Source organism: Meles meles, chromosome X (assembly GCF_922984935.1).
Source record: "Meles meles chromosome X, mMelMel3.1 paternal haplotype, whole genome shotgun sequence".
Classification (NCBI taxonomy): domain Eukaryota; kingdom Metazoa; phylum Chordata; class Mammalia; order Carnivora; family Mustelidae; genus Meles; species Meles meles.
In genome coordinates, this window is record NC_060087.1 from 82,516,077 (window position 1) to 82,528,149 (window position 12,073).

Genomic DNA, 12,073 nt, shown 5'->3' on the forward strand with positions numbered 1-12,073 from the left:
TAAAACTGTAGTCAGAGATACAGAAGGACACTACATCATTCTTAAAGGGACTATCCACCAAGATGATCTAACAATTGTAAATATCTATGCCCCCAATATGGGAGTAGCCAATTACATAAGAAAACTACTAATCAAGATAAAGAGTCATACTGATATGAATACATTAATTATAGGAGATCTTAACATGCCTCTCTCAGTAATAGATCATCCAAGCAGAAAATCAATAAAGAAACAAGAGAATTGAATGACACGTTTGACCAGATGGACCTCATAGATATATACAGGACATTCCACCCTAAAACAATAGAATACTCATTCTTCTCAAGTGCACATGGAACCTTCTCCAAAATAGACCACATACTCGGTCACAAATCAGGACTCAACCAATACCAAAAGACGGAAAATTATTCCCTGCATATTCTCAGATCACAGTGCTTTCAAATTGGAGCTCAATCACAAGGAAAAGTTTGGAAGGAACTTAAACACCTGGAAGCCAAAGACCACCTTGCTTAAGAATGCTTGGATCAACCAAGCGATCAAAGAAGAACTAAACGATTCATGGAAACCAATGGCAATGAAGACACTTCGGTCCAAGCCTCCCTCAAAAAAATTGAAAAATCCAGAATAAACCAGCTGTCCTTACACCTTAAAGACCTGGAGAATCAACAACAAATTAAACCAACTCCACACATAAGAAGGGAAATAATCAAGATTAGAGCAGAGATCAATGAGACAGAAACTAGAGATACAGTAGAATGTATCAGTGAAACTATAAGGTGGTTTTTTGAAAGAATCAATAAGATTGATAAACCATTGGCCACACTAATCCAAAAGAAAAAAGAGAAAGCTCAAATTAATAAAATTATGAATGAAAAGTGAGAGATCACAACTAACACCAAGGAAGTAGAAACAATCATCAGAAGTTATTATCAACAGTTTTATGCCAATAAGTTAAGCAACCTAGATGAAATGGATGCATTCCTGGAAAACTACAAACTCCCAAAATTGAACCAGGAAGAAATTGACAACCTGAATAGACCGATATCTAGTAACGGGATTGAAGCAGTGATCAAAAATGTCCCAAAAAACAAGAGCCCAGGACCTGACAGATTCCCTGGGGAATTCTAACAAACTTTCAAAGAAGAAATACCACCTATTCTCCTGAAGCTGTTTCAAAAAACTGAAGCAGAAGGAAAACTTCCAGACTCTTTTTATGAAGCCAGCAGTACCCTGATCCCCAAACCAGGCAAAGACCCTACCAAAAAGGAGAATTTCAGACCAATATCACTGATGAATATGGATGCAAAGATTCTGAACAAGATCCTAGCAAACAGGATCCAGCAGCACATTCAAAAGATCATCCGCCAAAAAAAAAAAAAAAAAAAAAGATCATCCGCCATGACCAGGTGGGATTCATCCCTGGGTTGCAAGGATGGTTCAACATTCACAAATCAATCAATGTGATAGAACAAATCAATAAGAGAAGAGAGAAGAACCACATGGTCCTCTCAATGGATGCAAAAAAAGCATTTGACAAAATCCAGCATCTGTTCCTGATCAAAACGCTTCAAAGCATATGCATAGAGGGAACATTCCTGAACTTCCTAAAATCTATCTATGAAAGACCCACAGAAAATATCATCCTCAATGGGAAAAAGCTCAAGCCTTCCCATTGAGATCAGGAACACGACAAGGATGCTCACTCTCACCACTCTTGTTCAACAGAGTATTAGAAGTCCTAGCAACAGCAATCAGACAACAAAGAGAAATAAAAGGTATCCAAATTGGCAATGAAGAAGTCAAAGTCTCTCTCTTCACAGATGACATGATTCTTTATATGGAAAACCCAAAAGACTCCACTCCCGAACAACTAGAACTCATACAGCAATTCAGTAACGTGGCAGGATATAAAGTCAATGTACAGAAATCAGTGGCTTTCTTATACACTAACAATGAAAATACAGAAAGGGCAATTAGAGAATAGATTCCATTTACTATAGCACCAAGAACCATAAGATACCTGGGAATAAACCTAACTGAAGAGGTAAAGAGTCTATACTCGAGGAACTACAGAATACTCATGAAAGAAATGGAAGAAGACACAAAAAGATGGAAGACCATTCCATGCTCTTGGATCAGAAGAATAAACATTGTTAAAATGTCTATACTGCCTAGAGCAATCTATACTTTTAATGCCATTCCGATCAAAATTCCACTGGTATTTTTCAAAGAGTTGGAGCAAATAATCCTAAAATTTGTATGGAATCAGAAGAGACCCCAAATTGCTAAGGAAATGTTGAAAAACAAAAATAAAACTGGCGTCATCACGTTACCTGATTTCAAGCTCTACTACAAAGCTGGGATCACCAAGACAGCATGGTACTGGCATAAAAACAGACACATAGACCAGCAGAACAGAGTAGAGAGCCCAGATATGGACCCTCAACTCTATGGTGAAATAATCTTCAACAAAGCAGGAAAAAATATACAGTGGAAAAAAGACAGTCTCTGCAATAAATGGTGCTTGGGAAAATTGGACAGCTATATGTAGAAGAATGAAACTCAACCATTCTCTTACACCGTACACAAAGATAGACTCGAAATGGATAAAAGACCTCAATGTGAGCCAGAAATCCATCAGAATCCTAGAGGAGAACATAGGCAGTAACCTCTTCGATATCAGCCACAGCAACTTCTTTCAACATATGTCTCCAAAGGCAAAGGAAACAAAAGCGAAAATGAACTTTTGGGACTTCATCAAGATCAAAAGCTTCGGCACAGCAAAGGAAACAGTCAACAAAACAAAAAGGCAACCCACGGAATGGGAGAAGATATTTGCAAATGACAGTACAGACAAAAGGTTGAAATCCAGGATCTATAAAGAACTCCTCAAACTCAACACACACTAAACAGATAATCATGTCAAAAAATGGGTAAAAGACATGAAGACACTTCTCCAATGAAGACATACAAATGGCTATCAGACACATGAAAAAATGTTCATCATCACTAGCCATCCGGGAGATTCAAATTAAAACCACATTGAGATACCACCTGACACCAGTTAGAATTGCCAAAATTAGCAAGACAGAAAACAACATGTGTTGGAGAGGATGTGGAGAAAGGGGAACCCTCTTACACTGTTGGAGGGAATGGAAGTTGGTGCAGCCACTCTGGAGAACAGTGTGGAGATTCCTCAAGAAATTAAAAATAGAGCTTCCCTATGACCCTGCAATTGCACTGCGGGGTATTTACCCCAAAGATACAGATGTAGTGAAAAGAAGAGCCATCTGTACCCCAATGTTTATAGCAGCAATGGCCACGGTCGCCAAACTGTTGAAAGAACCAAGATGCCCTTCAACGGACGAATGGATAAGGAAGATGTGGTCCATATACACGATGGAGTATTACGCCTCCATCAGAAAGAATGAATACCCAACTTTTGTAGCAACATGGACGGGACTGGAAGAGACTATGCTGAGCAAAATAAGTCAAGCAGAGAGAGTCAAATATCATATGGTTTCGCTTATTTTTGGAGCATATAACAAAGAACATGGAGGACATGGTGAGATGGAGAGGAGCAGGGAGTTGAGGGAAATTGGAAGGGGAGGTGAACCATGAGAGACTATGGACTCTGAAAAACAACCTGAGGGTTTTGAAGGGGCGGGGGGGATGGGAGGTTGAGGGAACCAGGTGGTGGGTAATAGGGAGGGCACGTACTGCATGGAGTGTTGGGTGTGGTGCTAAAACAATGAATACTGTTATGCTGAAAAGAAATTAAAAAACAAACAACAACAACAACAAAAACTCTCCTGAAATTGGGTTCAAATAAACAGGACATGAGGGCACCTTGGTGGCTCAGTTGGTTAAGCATCTGCCTTTTGCTCAGGTCATGAACTTGGGGTCCCCAGATCCAGCCCCACTTCTTCCCTTCCTGCTCCCTGCTTAGCCAGGAATCTACTTCTCCCTCTGCCATTCCCCCCTGCTTATGCTCCTTCTCTCTCTCTCTCTCTCTCTCTCAGATAAATAAATAAGATCTTTTAAAAAAAAGTGACAGTACTTGATAGTAAAGTTAAAACTGATAACAAGATTCAGAATTTCCTGGCTGGGAAATTTTTCCATGTGTGTAAATGGATCAAGAAACCACATACAGTGAAACCCCTTTCAAACATCAGTAGGAGCTATTTGAACACAGTTTGCAGGGTTTTTATCACCTGGTGTTACCACTCTCTCTTAACATTTTCCACACATTTTACATTTTAAAATCCTTAGTCCCCAGAAAAGCATAGCACACAAGACTTCCTGTATCTTTCCAGGTATTGTGCTTTGTCTAAATTCAATGGATCCCGTAAATTCCATGGCCTTTGTGGTTTTCCAAAGCCCTCAAAGTTCCAAAAACAGAATCTGGCAGAAATGCATGTGTCCCTGAGCTTTCAGATGTTTCCTCTTAATCAAAGTGGCCCCTGGTAAAAAGTCACTATTTTTGGTTTCAGGCAACATCAGGAGACTTTTTCACTAAAAGCTTATTAAATCCAGGTTGTGCTTTTTGTGTGTAAATAAAAACATATAAGGTAACTAATCAAAATCAGAGGTTTCTCCTGAGTCCCAAAGCTGCCCTAGAAATACACAGATCCCCAAAATGAAATGTTTGAACATTAAGTTTTCATCTCATCAGTCTGCCTGTGCATTGTATATTCGGGGCTGACCAAAGATAGGAAGGGTCCCCCAGAGAAGGATTTCTGCCATGCTATGAAAATAAGGCTCATGTTATCAGATTAACCTGGTCATAGGATCCCCAAGTACCTGGAGCTAGCCCAAGGGACCTGTGAAGATAAGTCAAGTCAGGCTGTCTGGGTGGCTCAGTTGGTTAAATGACTGCCTTCAGTTCAGGTCATGATCCTGGAGTCCCAGGATCAAGTCTCACATCAGACTCCCCGCTCAGCAGGGAGCCTGTATCTCCCTCTGACCTTACCCCCTCTCATGCTCTCTCTCTCTCAAATAAATAAACAAAATATTTTTTTTAAAAAAAGGATAAATCAAGTCACTGTTTTTACCAGAATTCTTCCCAAAAGGTTTGGAATAAGTCTTAAAGCAGAAAATAAAGCAGATTCCTGCTGCGAAGTTACTCTAATCAGTGCACGTAAGGAGGAGCCGTTTTCCTATGAAAACAAATCAGTCAGACAATTTTGAATTCCTTACCTTTGAGTTTATTCTGTGAGCTAAGGAAATATTCAAAATGGAGTCCTCCTAAATCCTCGGAAAAAATTCCAAACTGTGCTACGACAGGTGATGCTGGGCTATTCATTTTAATTAACCATAATTAACGATCATCACTTAAGGTCACAAGCAATTCTAGACCAATATAGATAAACCTAGCATGCTTTCAGGGGTTACTGCACATCATGAATTAAATTAAATATTAATTAAAGTGGTTTGTTCAACAAGCCAGTTTATTCTTCAAATCCTACTCATCTGGCGATATAAATTTATGGGATCAGAGCCGGCAAAATAATAGCATTTTCACATCTTCTCTACTGTAACTCTAACGTACCCTGCTTGCCTTTTTATTTATATTATTTTAACAAATACGCTCAGAGTTTAATTTTAGCTGCAAATAACCCCTGGACCATTCAAGAGGGTATCTGCATGAAGCACTAATAAAGGCATCAACTGAATAGTCAGTCCTGGTTTTTCAGCACAATAAATTCTCCATTTTGTTTAGCTCTCCCTCCTTAGTGGGCCCCTGAACCTTGGTGCCCCACCACATGGAAACTTCCTTGGCAGTCTTTAGCTCCGTACTCTGCAGCTCCATGGATAACTGAGTTATGACCAACCAATCACTCATATCTTAATTTTGAATGCTGTATTTGAAACACTTCCAAATATTTTAAGATATATGGAATTCATGCAAAGATTCTTTTCCTCTCTCATCTACAAAACTCTTAAAAGATAAGAAATTAGTTAATCTGCCATTAACATAGCTTTAAGATGATTCCAGTGTTGATGGAATAACTGCAATCTTGAAATTCATTGAAAGTTCCACATGAGAAACTGCTTTAAGGCCTCTCTTCATTTAAGTGCAGAGCAACAAGAATTTTTATAGCAACATGATTTTGAAAGTATCTGTTTTCTAATATTAGATTTCAAAATCATATAAAACCATATTTTAATATGACCTCAGTTTTTTTAAATTTGTGTTTATGCATGCCTTTTGATGTAAAGGAATATGGTAAAATATTACCATATTTTGGTGATTATTTTGGCATAGTGGAATTATCAGTGATTTTTTTAAATGTTTTTCTGAATTTTTCAAATCTCTTACAATAAGCAGATAGGCATTCGTTGTAAAATCCCAAAACAAAGGCATCATGGGGCACCTGGGTGGCTCAGCCGGTTAAGCACTCCTTAATTTTGGCTCCACTCATGGTCTCGGGGTCATAAGATCCAGCCCCAAAGTCAGCCACCCTGCTCAGCAGGAAGTCTGCTTAAGAGTCTCTCTCTGTCTCTCTCTCTTTCTCTCTCTCAAATAAATTTTTAAAAATCTTAAAAAAAAAGACATCATTTAAAAGGTTTAATCTGGTCTGCTTTTTATATTAAATGAAGCTTGGTTGTAGAAACAGGCAAGCAAACCGACATACCTTTTAATTAAATGGGCTCGGCTGTTCACGTAGTTGGAATCAAAGGAATAGTTTTCAGTCTGCAATAGGAAAAAAAAAAGATTAAAAATGTTACATAGAGAGTTCATGAAAAGGGCCAAACTGTCCTACTTAGGGGGAATTTTTCTGCGTGGTGAGAAGCAATGAATGAATCAGAAACCAAGGCCATAGTCGGGTAACAGCCTGAGGAATGCCTGCTGCCTCCTTAGAGCCCTGGGGGCTCTGCTGAGGCAGCCCTCACCTGCAGACCAAGATGAAATTGACACAAACATCCCCTAGAATATGGACGGCTACTGATGATGCAAGCACTTAGAGGAAGATACAGCATGACCCACAATCTTTACAGATACTAATTGCTTCCCATTCCCAGTGGATATAATTCAGCGCCCATCAAATTGACTGGAAGTTCAAAGGTATTTTTATTAGTAGCAGATAATTAACATGTTAAAATATTTATTCCATAGCTATGGAAATGCAGGCAAGGTAATCCCCTCCTGTGGATTTAAACTCTGCACTTTCCTTTGTTTTAAGACATTTTGCTCAGCACTGGTTATGCAGGAAGGCCTTAGTTTTATCACAGATATAAAGGCAAACAAGTATTATGCCTGAAACCTGGTGAAGGGCAGTCCACAGGGGGTACCAAAGCCTTTCATGTGAAACATGAAGTCTGCAAGCAAACCCTGTCTCAGCTCCTATCATTAAAACACTACTGCCTAATCTGGTTACAGTAGGACTGCAAGAGAAACAGCTTTACAAAAGCAAATGCAGAGTACCTGCCAGATGAAAGAAACGGGAAAACGTTTAAGAGCACCCCAAGGGGGCAGCCTTAGAAGGGGGTAATGCAGGTAAATTACGTTGATGTTGAAGTAACTGCAAGTCCTGGTAAAATGAATCTTACCCCCAACACTAAAGTACTACTCTCACTGAACCACTGTAGATACTGGAAAATGCCCAAACACATCTCCATCCTCCTGCTAGCCTACCAGACATCCCCACCATACTCACCATTCCCTGGGGCCCTCCCAAAGTCACTTCAACTAAAAGTGCCTAAAAAAGGAAACACAATAGCTATCTAGCTAACAAAAGAACAGGTTGCTTTCAGGTGACTACCTGTCAGACATTAACTGTGAGAGGCTCTTAGATGCGGCTACTGGTTTCAAGGAACTCAAGAGTTTGGTAGAAAAGAAAACGGGATAGGTGATAGCAAATCCAACCACCGCATGAGTACCAAACAGCTAACAGTCAGCGTAGGGACCCTGAGTATCTAGAGGAGGTGGGGATGGCAGTGGTGGGTAGGTGGGAGAAAAGAGGAGAGAGTATTATGAAGAAAACTAAATCCCACCATTGTCTTGTACTTACTCAGGCACGCTCATGCCCACTACATGCTCCTCATTTGAAGATGGGCTCTGTAATATCCACTCACACTGCTTTTATCTAGAGATCCCCTTAATGTAAACCACAAGTGATTTTTGGTTCTGTTGGAAGGAATGGATTGGGAGAGTAAAAAATCAAAAGGGTCAGTTCATTTCTAATTCATTCATAAGAAAATGCATGCTGAAATTGTTGCAAATACAAGTACAGGAAGAAGAGGCCAACTTGAAGCTGCATTGGGAATACAATGCTGGAAGCATTGCTGGAAGAAGTAATCCATCAGTCAGTCAAACAACAAACATTTCTTGAATTAATTTATTATACCAACATAATAGGCAAAAATTGTGCTGGGTAAGTGTGCTCTTTATGATAGTCGATACAATATATATTTAATATATTTAAATAATGGAAGTCTCCACCTGCCAAAAATCATGCTATCTAATTAAAACAGGAAATTGATTAAGTACTCAGGAGTTCAATGACTAGTTCCACTGGACAGCCTTGGGTAAATTACCTAATTTTGGCATGCCTCATTTTCTTCCTATATAAAATAGGGAAAAAAGAACATGAATCCAAATGGGAAGTTCAACTGAATTTATCATGACTCTTGGTGGAAATGGTGGGAATCCTTATCCCCTGCTTTCTACAGAACATGAAGCACTAGTGGTGAGGCAGATTTCTAGAACCAATTTTCCCATAGTGGATGGGGCTCTGTTGAGTCATCCATTGTCTTTTTATTTTTGTAATCGGTCTCAGGTCTCTTTGTGAGGCAACTTGATTATAGTTATGGAAACAACCTATGAAACAGAATTATTCTAATTGATAGCATACACTATTCTGACCCCATTAATACTACATTCCAAACAACTGAGCTAATTGGCCATAGAGAGCCTATTATGGGTCTGTGTATATTGATGTTAACTGTTCTTGCTCATATTGATTCGAGGTATGTGCTCAAACCCAACTTTTGTGCATTGAAAGGTTACATTTTTTCCATACTTCAGATGAAGCAAAGAATGAGACTCAGACCACCCTGAAGAAAGAAATAATCTTTTCTTTTTTTTTTTTTAATTTTTTATTTCTTTGACAGAGAGAAATCACAACTAGGCAGAGAGGCAGGCAGAGAGAGAGGAGGAAGCAGGCTCCCTGCCAAGCAGAGAGCCCGATGCGGGGCTCGATCCCAGGACCCTGGGACCATGACCTGAGCTGAAGGCAGAGGCTTTAACCCACTGAGCCATCCAGGCGCCCCAAGAAATAATCTTTTCTTAATGAATAGTTTGCATGCCTTAAGCTAGTGGTTCTCAACCCTAATGCACATTAGGATCAACTAGGGAACTTGGGTTTTTTTTTTTAAATACTATTGCCGAGGCCCCACTTCAGGAGATTCTGAGGTAATTGGCCTGGTGTAAGGCCCAGGCATTGGTGTTTCTTAAAACTTCACAGGTACTTCTCACTTACATCCAGAGGAGAGAACTGTCCTGTGCAAAGGACTGACCACAGGCTTTGACTGTGTGTTTTCTGTGTGTTGTGTTTTCTAATGCAAGCCAAGCTATTTAGAGGACAGCATCTCTTTGTCAGATTATTTGTCAAGGTCATCTCAATACAGGCTTAAAAACCAGGGCAGAAATACACTTTTTAAAGAAGTAATAAAAGAGCTTTTCTTTTTTGCACGAAAATATTGGCTCCTGGTTAGCCTTATTTAATCAAAATTTGCTTGACATTATTCCAATCCCCTCTCTAAGTATTCTAAATGGCAAATAACATGAAACATTTGAGAGGGAAAATTTTCTCTAAATGTCACATTAATTTCACTAGGAAATGTCCCCATCTCTAATGAGACAGCCAAGTTAACGCAGGAACACAGTAAAGAGACAAGAACAACATTTGCTTCTGAAAAAACAAATTTTTACATTAAAAAAATGGTTCTAGAGCAAACTTTTATTTCCATCCTCAACGGAATGGAAAATAAGAGTCACTTTCCCACCATTTAGTATATTTCTCCCAAATCCTTTCTTTAATTAGAAGTGTTTATCCTAGGAAATCATTGAGAATAGACTTTTCTCACTTGGCTTAGGTTTAATAACACCTTGATTCTCTGAAAACCTGAAGGATAAGTACTTCTGGATAGCTGGGGTTTTTTTTTTTCAGATAGCTTAAGGCTTTCCTCTGCAAGGACCAAAACTTTGATTTAAAATCCTAGCCATTCTGCCTTGTTTATTGGTTACTTAGGAGTGCCCTTCTAAACATAAATCACTGTACCACGCAGGCTTTGCCAGTACACTCACTGACCCCAAAGTGCTCTGGTTTTTGAGTTCTTGCCTTTAGTTTTTAACATATGTCCTTTACCACCTTGCTATCAAACACTCGGGATTATTACTTCCCCAGTGCTATCAATATATTAAAAACAGTTCCTCTTCCATTTCAAGTTTGACCTTTCTATTCTACTGTGTTCTCAGACACGTTGTCTGGAAAATAAGAGGTAAGGTCTGGGCAGAGAGCTGAAATGTTGTTCTAAGAGGGAAATTAAGTGATCTTTAATATAGAGACTTTTGTGTAATGTTTTGGTTCTTGTTTTTTGTTTTTTTACCTGCTTTGGAGCCTTCTTTGACTACTACTTCCTATTCTGAGATCCCTTCTGGATATGTGAGGTTTTCAACAAGACTTCTGGGTAGATGGTGTGCTATTATGTCTCTATGTTAATAAGTCTGGCACATCACAAGTCCAATTCTTCCATTTTGTCAGGCCCCCAAGGTACCAGAATGTCCTACTTTAATTGCCATTTTGCATTACTTTTACAGTTCACTAAATTTTACCCTAGTCTCTGGAAGAGTGACTGTGACTCTCTCAGCACCACATTTATCGCCAGGAGAGACTTCAACCCTACGGAGAAAGAAACCAATAAATGCAGATACCCAGGACTAGAATATTTGTCCATCGCACAAATCCCCAGTCACTACACAGAGCTACAAAAGGTTGCAGACACTGAGATTTAAGCACAGAATACTCAAACCTTAAGGTTTTCATTTGAAAATGAACAGCCCTTTTAAAATATACTTTAAAAGTACCATCAAAATGAAAAATATCTAAATTGAAATCTGCTAATTATTTTGTTTTAAGTTTTAACACTTAATCATTTTAGCAATACAAACGAAAACTAGAATTACAAATCGGATGCACAGTAAAGTGATTTTAAAACCCCTGTCCTTTTTTTAACTGCTGATGTCTAAAGATTATGGGTCTTTTCATCATTGATCCATAATTGTACTTATGGATCAATGATGAAAAGACCCATAATCTTTTCTAAAACCAGTTTCTGTTTTAGATGTTCAAATGACAACTCTTCACAAAGACATTTTTAGGAAATGAATTGACAAATGGCTTTTTCCTACTTCCTATCTCCAAAACAGAAAAATGAAAACATAAATTCTATATAAAAATAAAGCCAACATGCCTCCAGCTAGAATGTATATTCAAAGACTCATCCATTCAGACAGCAGCAGCTGAATCAGGAATTAATGAAGATGGAATAAAAGGCACCATCCCTAAAGCTGCCATCACTAGAAAGCCCATAGCTCATATTTACCCTGAACTGGAAAACAAACCAAGTAAGTGCCCAGGAATTTTGCCTACACACATCTCAGGTCTAATTCTCATTCACCCATTCACTCATTCATTCATTCATTCATGTTCTCTCTCTCCTCCCTCCTTCCCCTCTTCCATCCCTCCCTTTCTCTCTTTCTCTCTCTCTCTCATGCATAGTCACAAACATCCATTTTGACTACAGTGAGCAATATAGTATAGTGGGATAACCTGGATTCCTTCCCCATGTTTGTCACTGACTCACTGATGACCTTGAATAAATCACCTTATCCCTCTTCAGGCCTTAATTTAGTTATCTATAAAATGAAGAGAATAACCCAAATGATGTCAGTGTTCCCTTTAAGCTCCAAAAATTCTAGGACTCTAAAACAAAAGGCTCTCATTCATTCATTCATCCATTTAATAAACATGCACCAACCCCTGCAGATGAAAGAAAAAAAAAAGAC

General features: G+C 38.9%; 1 protein-coding gene across 2 annotated transcripts in view; it reads right to left on the minus strand.

Moving 5' to 3' along the window:
- PCDH19 (protocadherin 19) overlaps positions 1-12,073 on the minus strand; it is a 136,101-nt gene that overhangs the window by 62,434 nt on the left and 61,594 nt on the right. For both annotated transcript variants that reach the window (XM_045994680.1, XM_045994679.1), the window contains exon 3: positions 6,639-6,697. In XM_045994680.1, the coding sequence (XP_045850636.1) occupies positions 6,639-6,697 (59 nt within the window). The remainder of the gene's footprint in view (positions 1-6,638; positions 6,698-12,073) is intronic.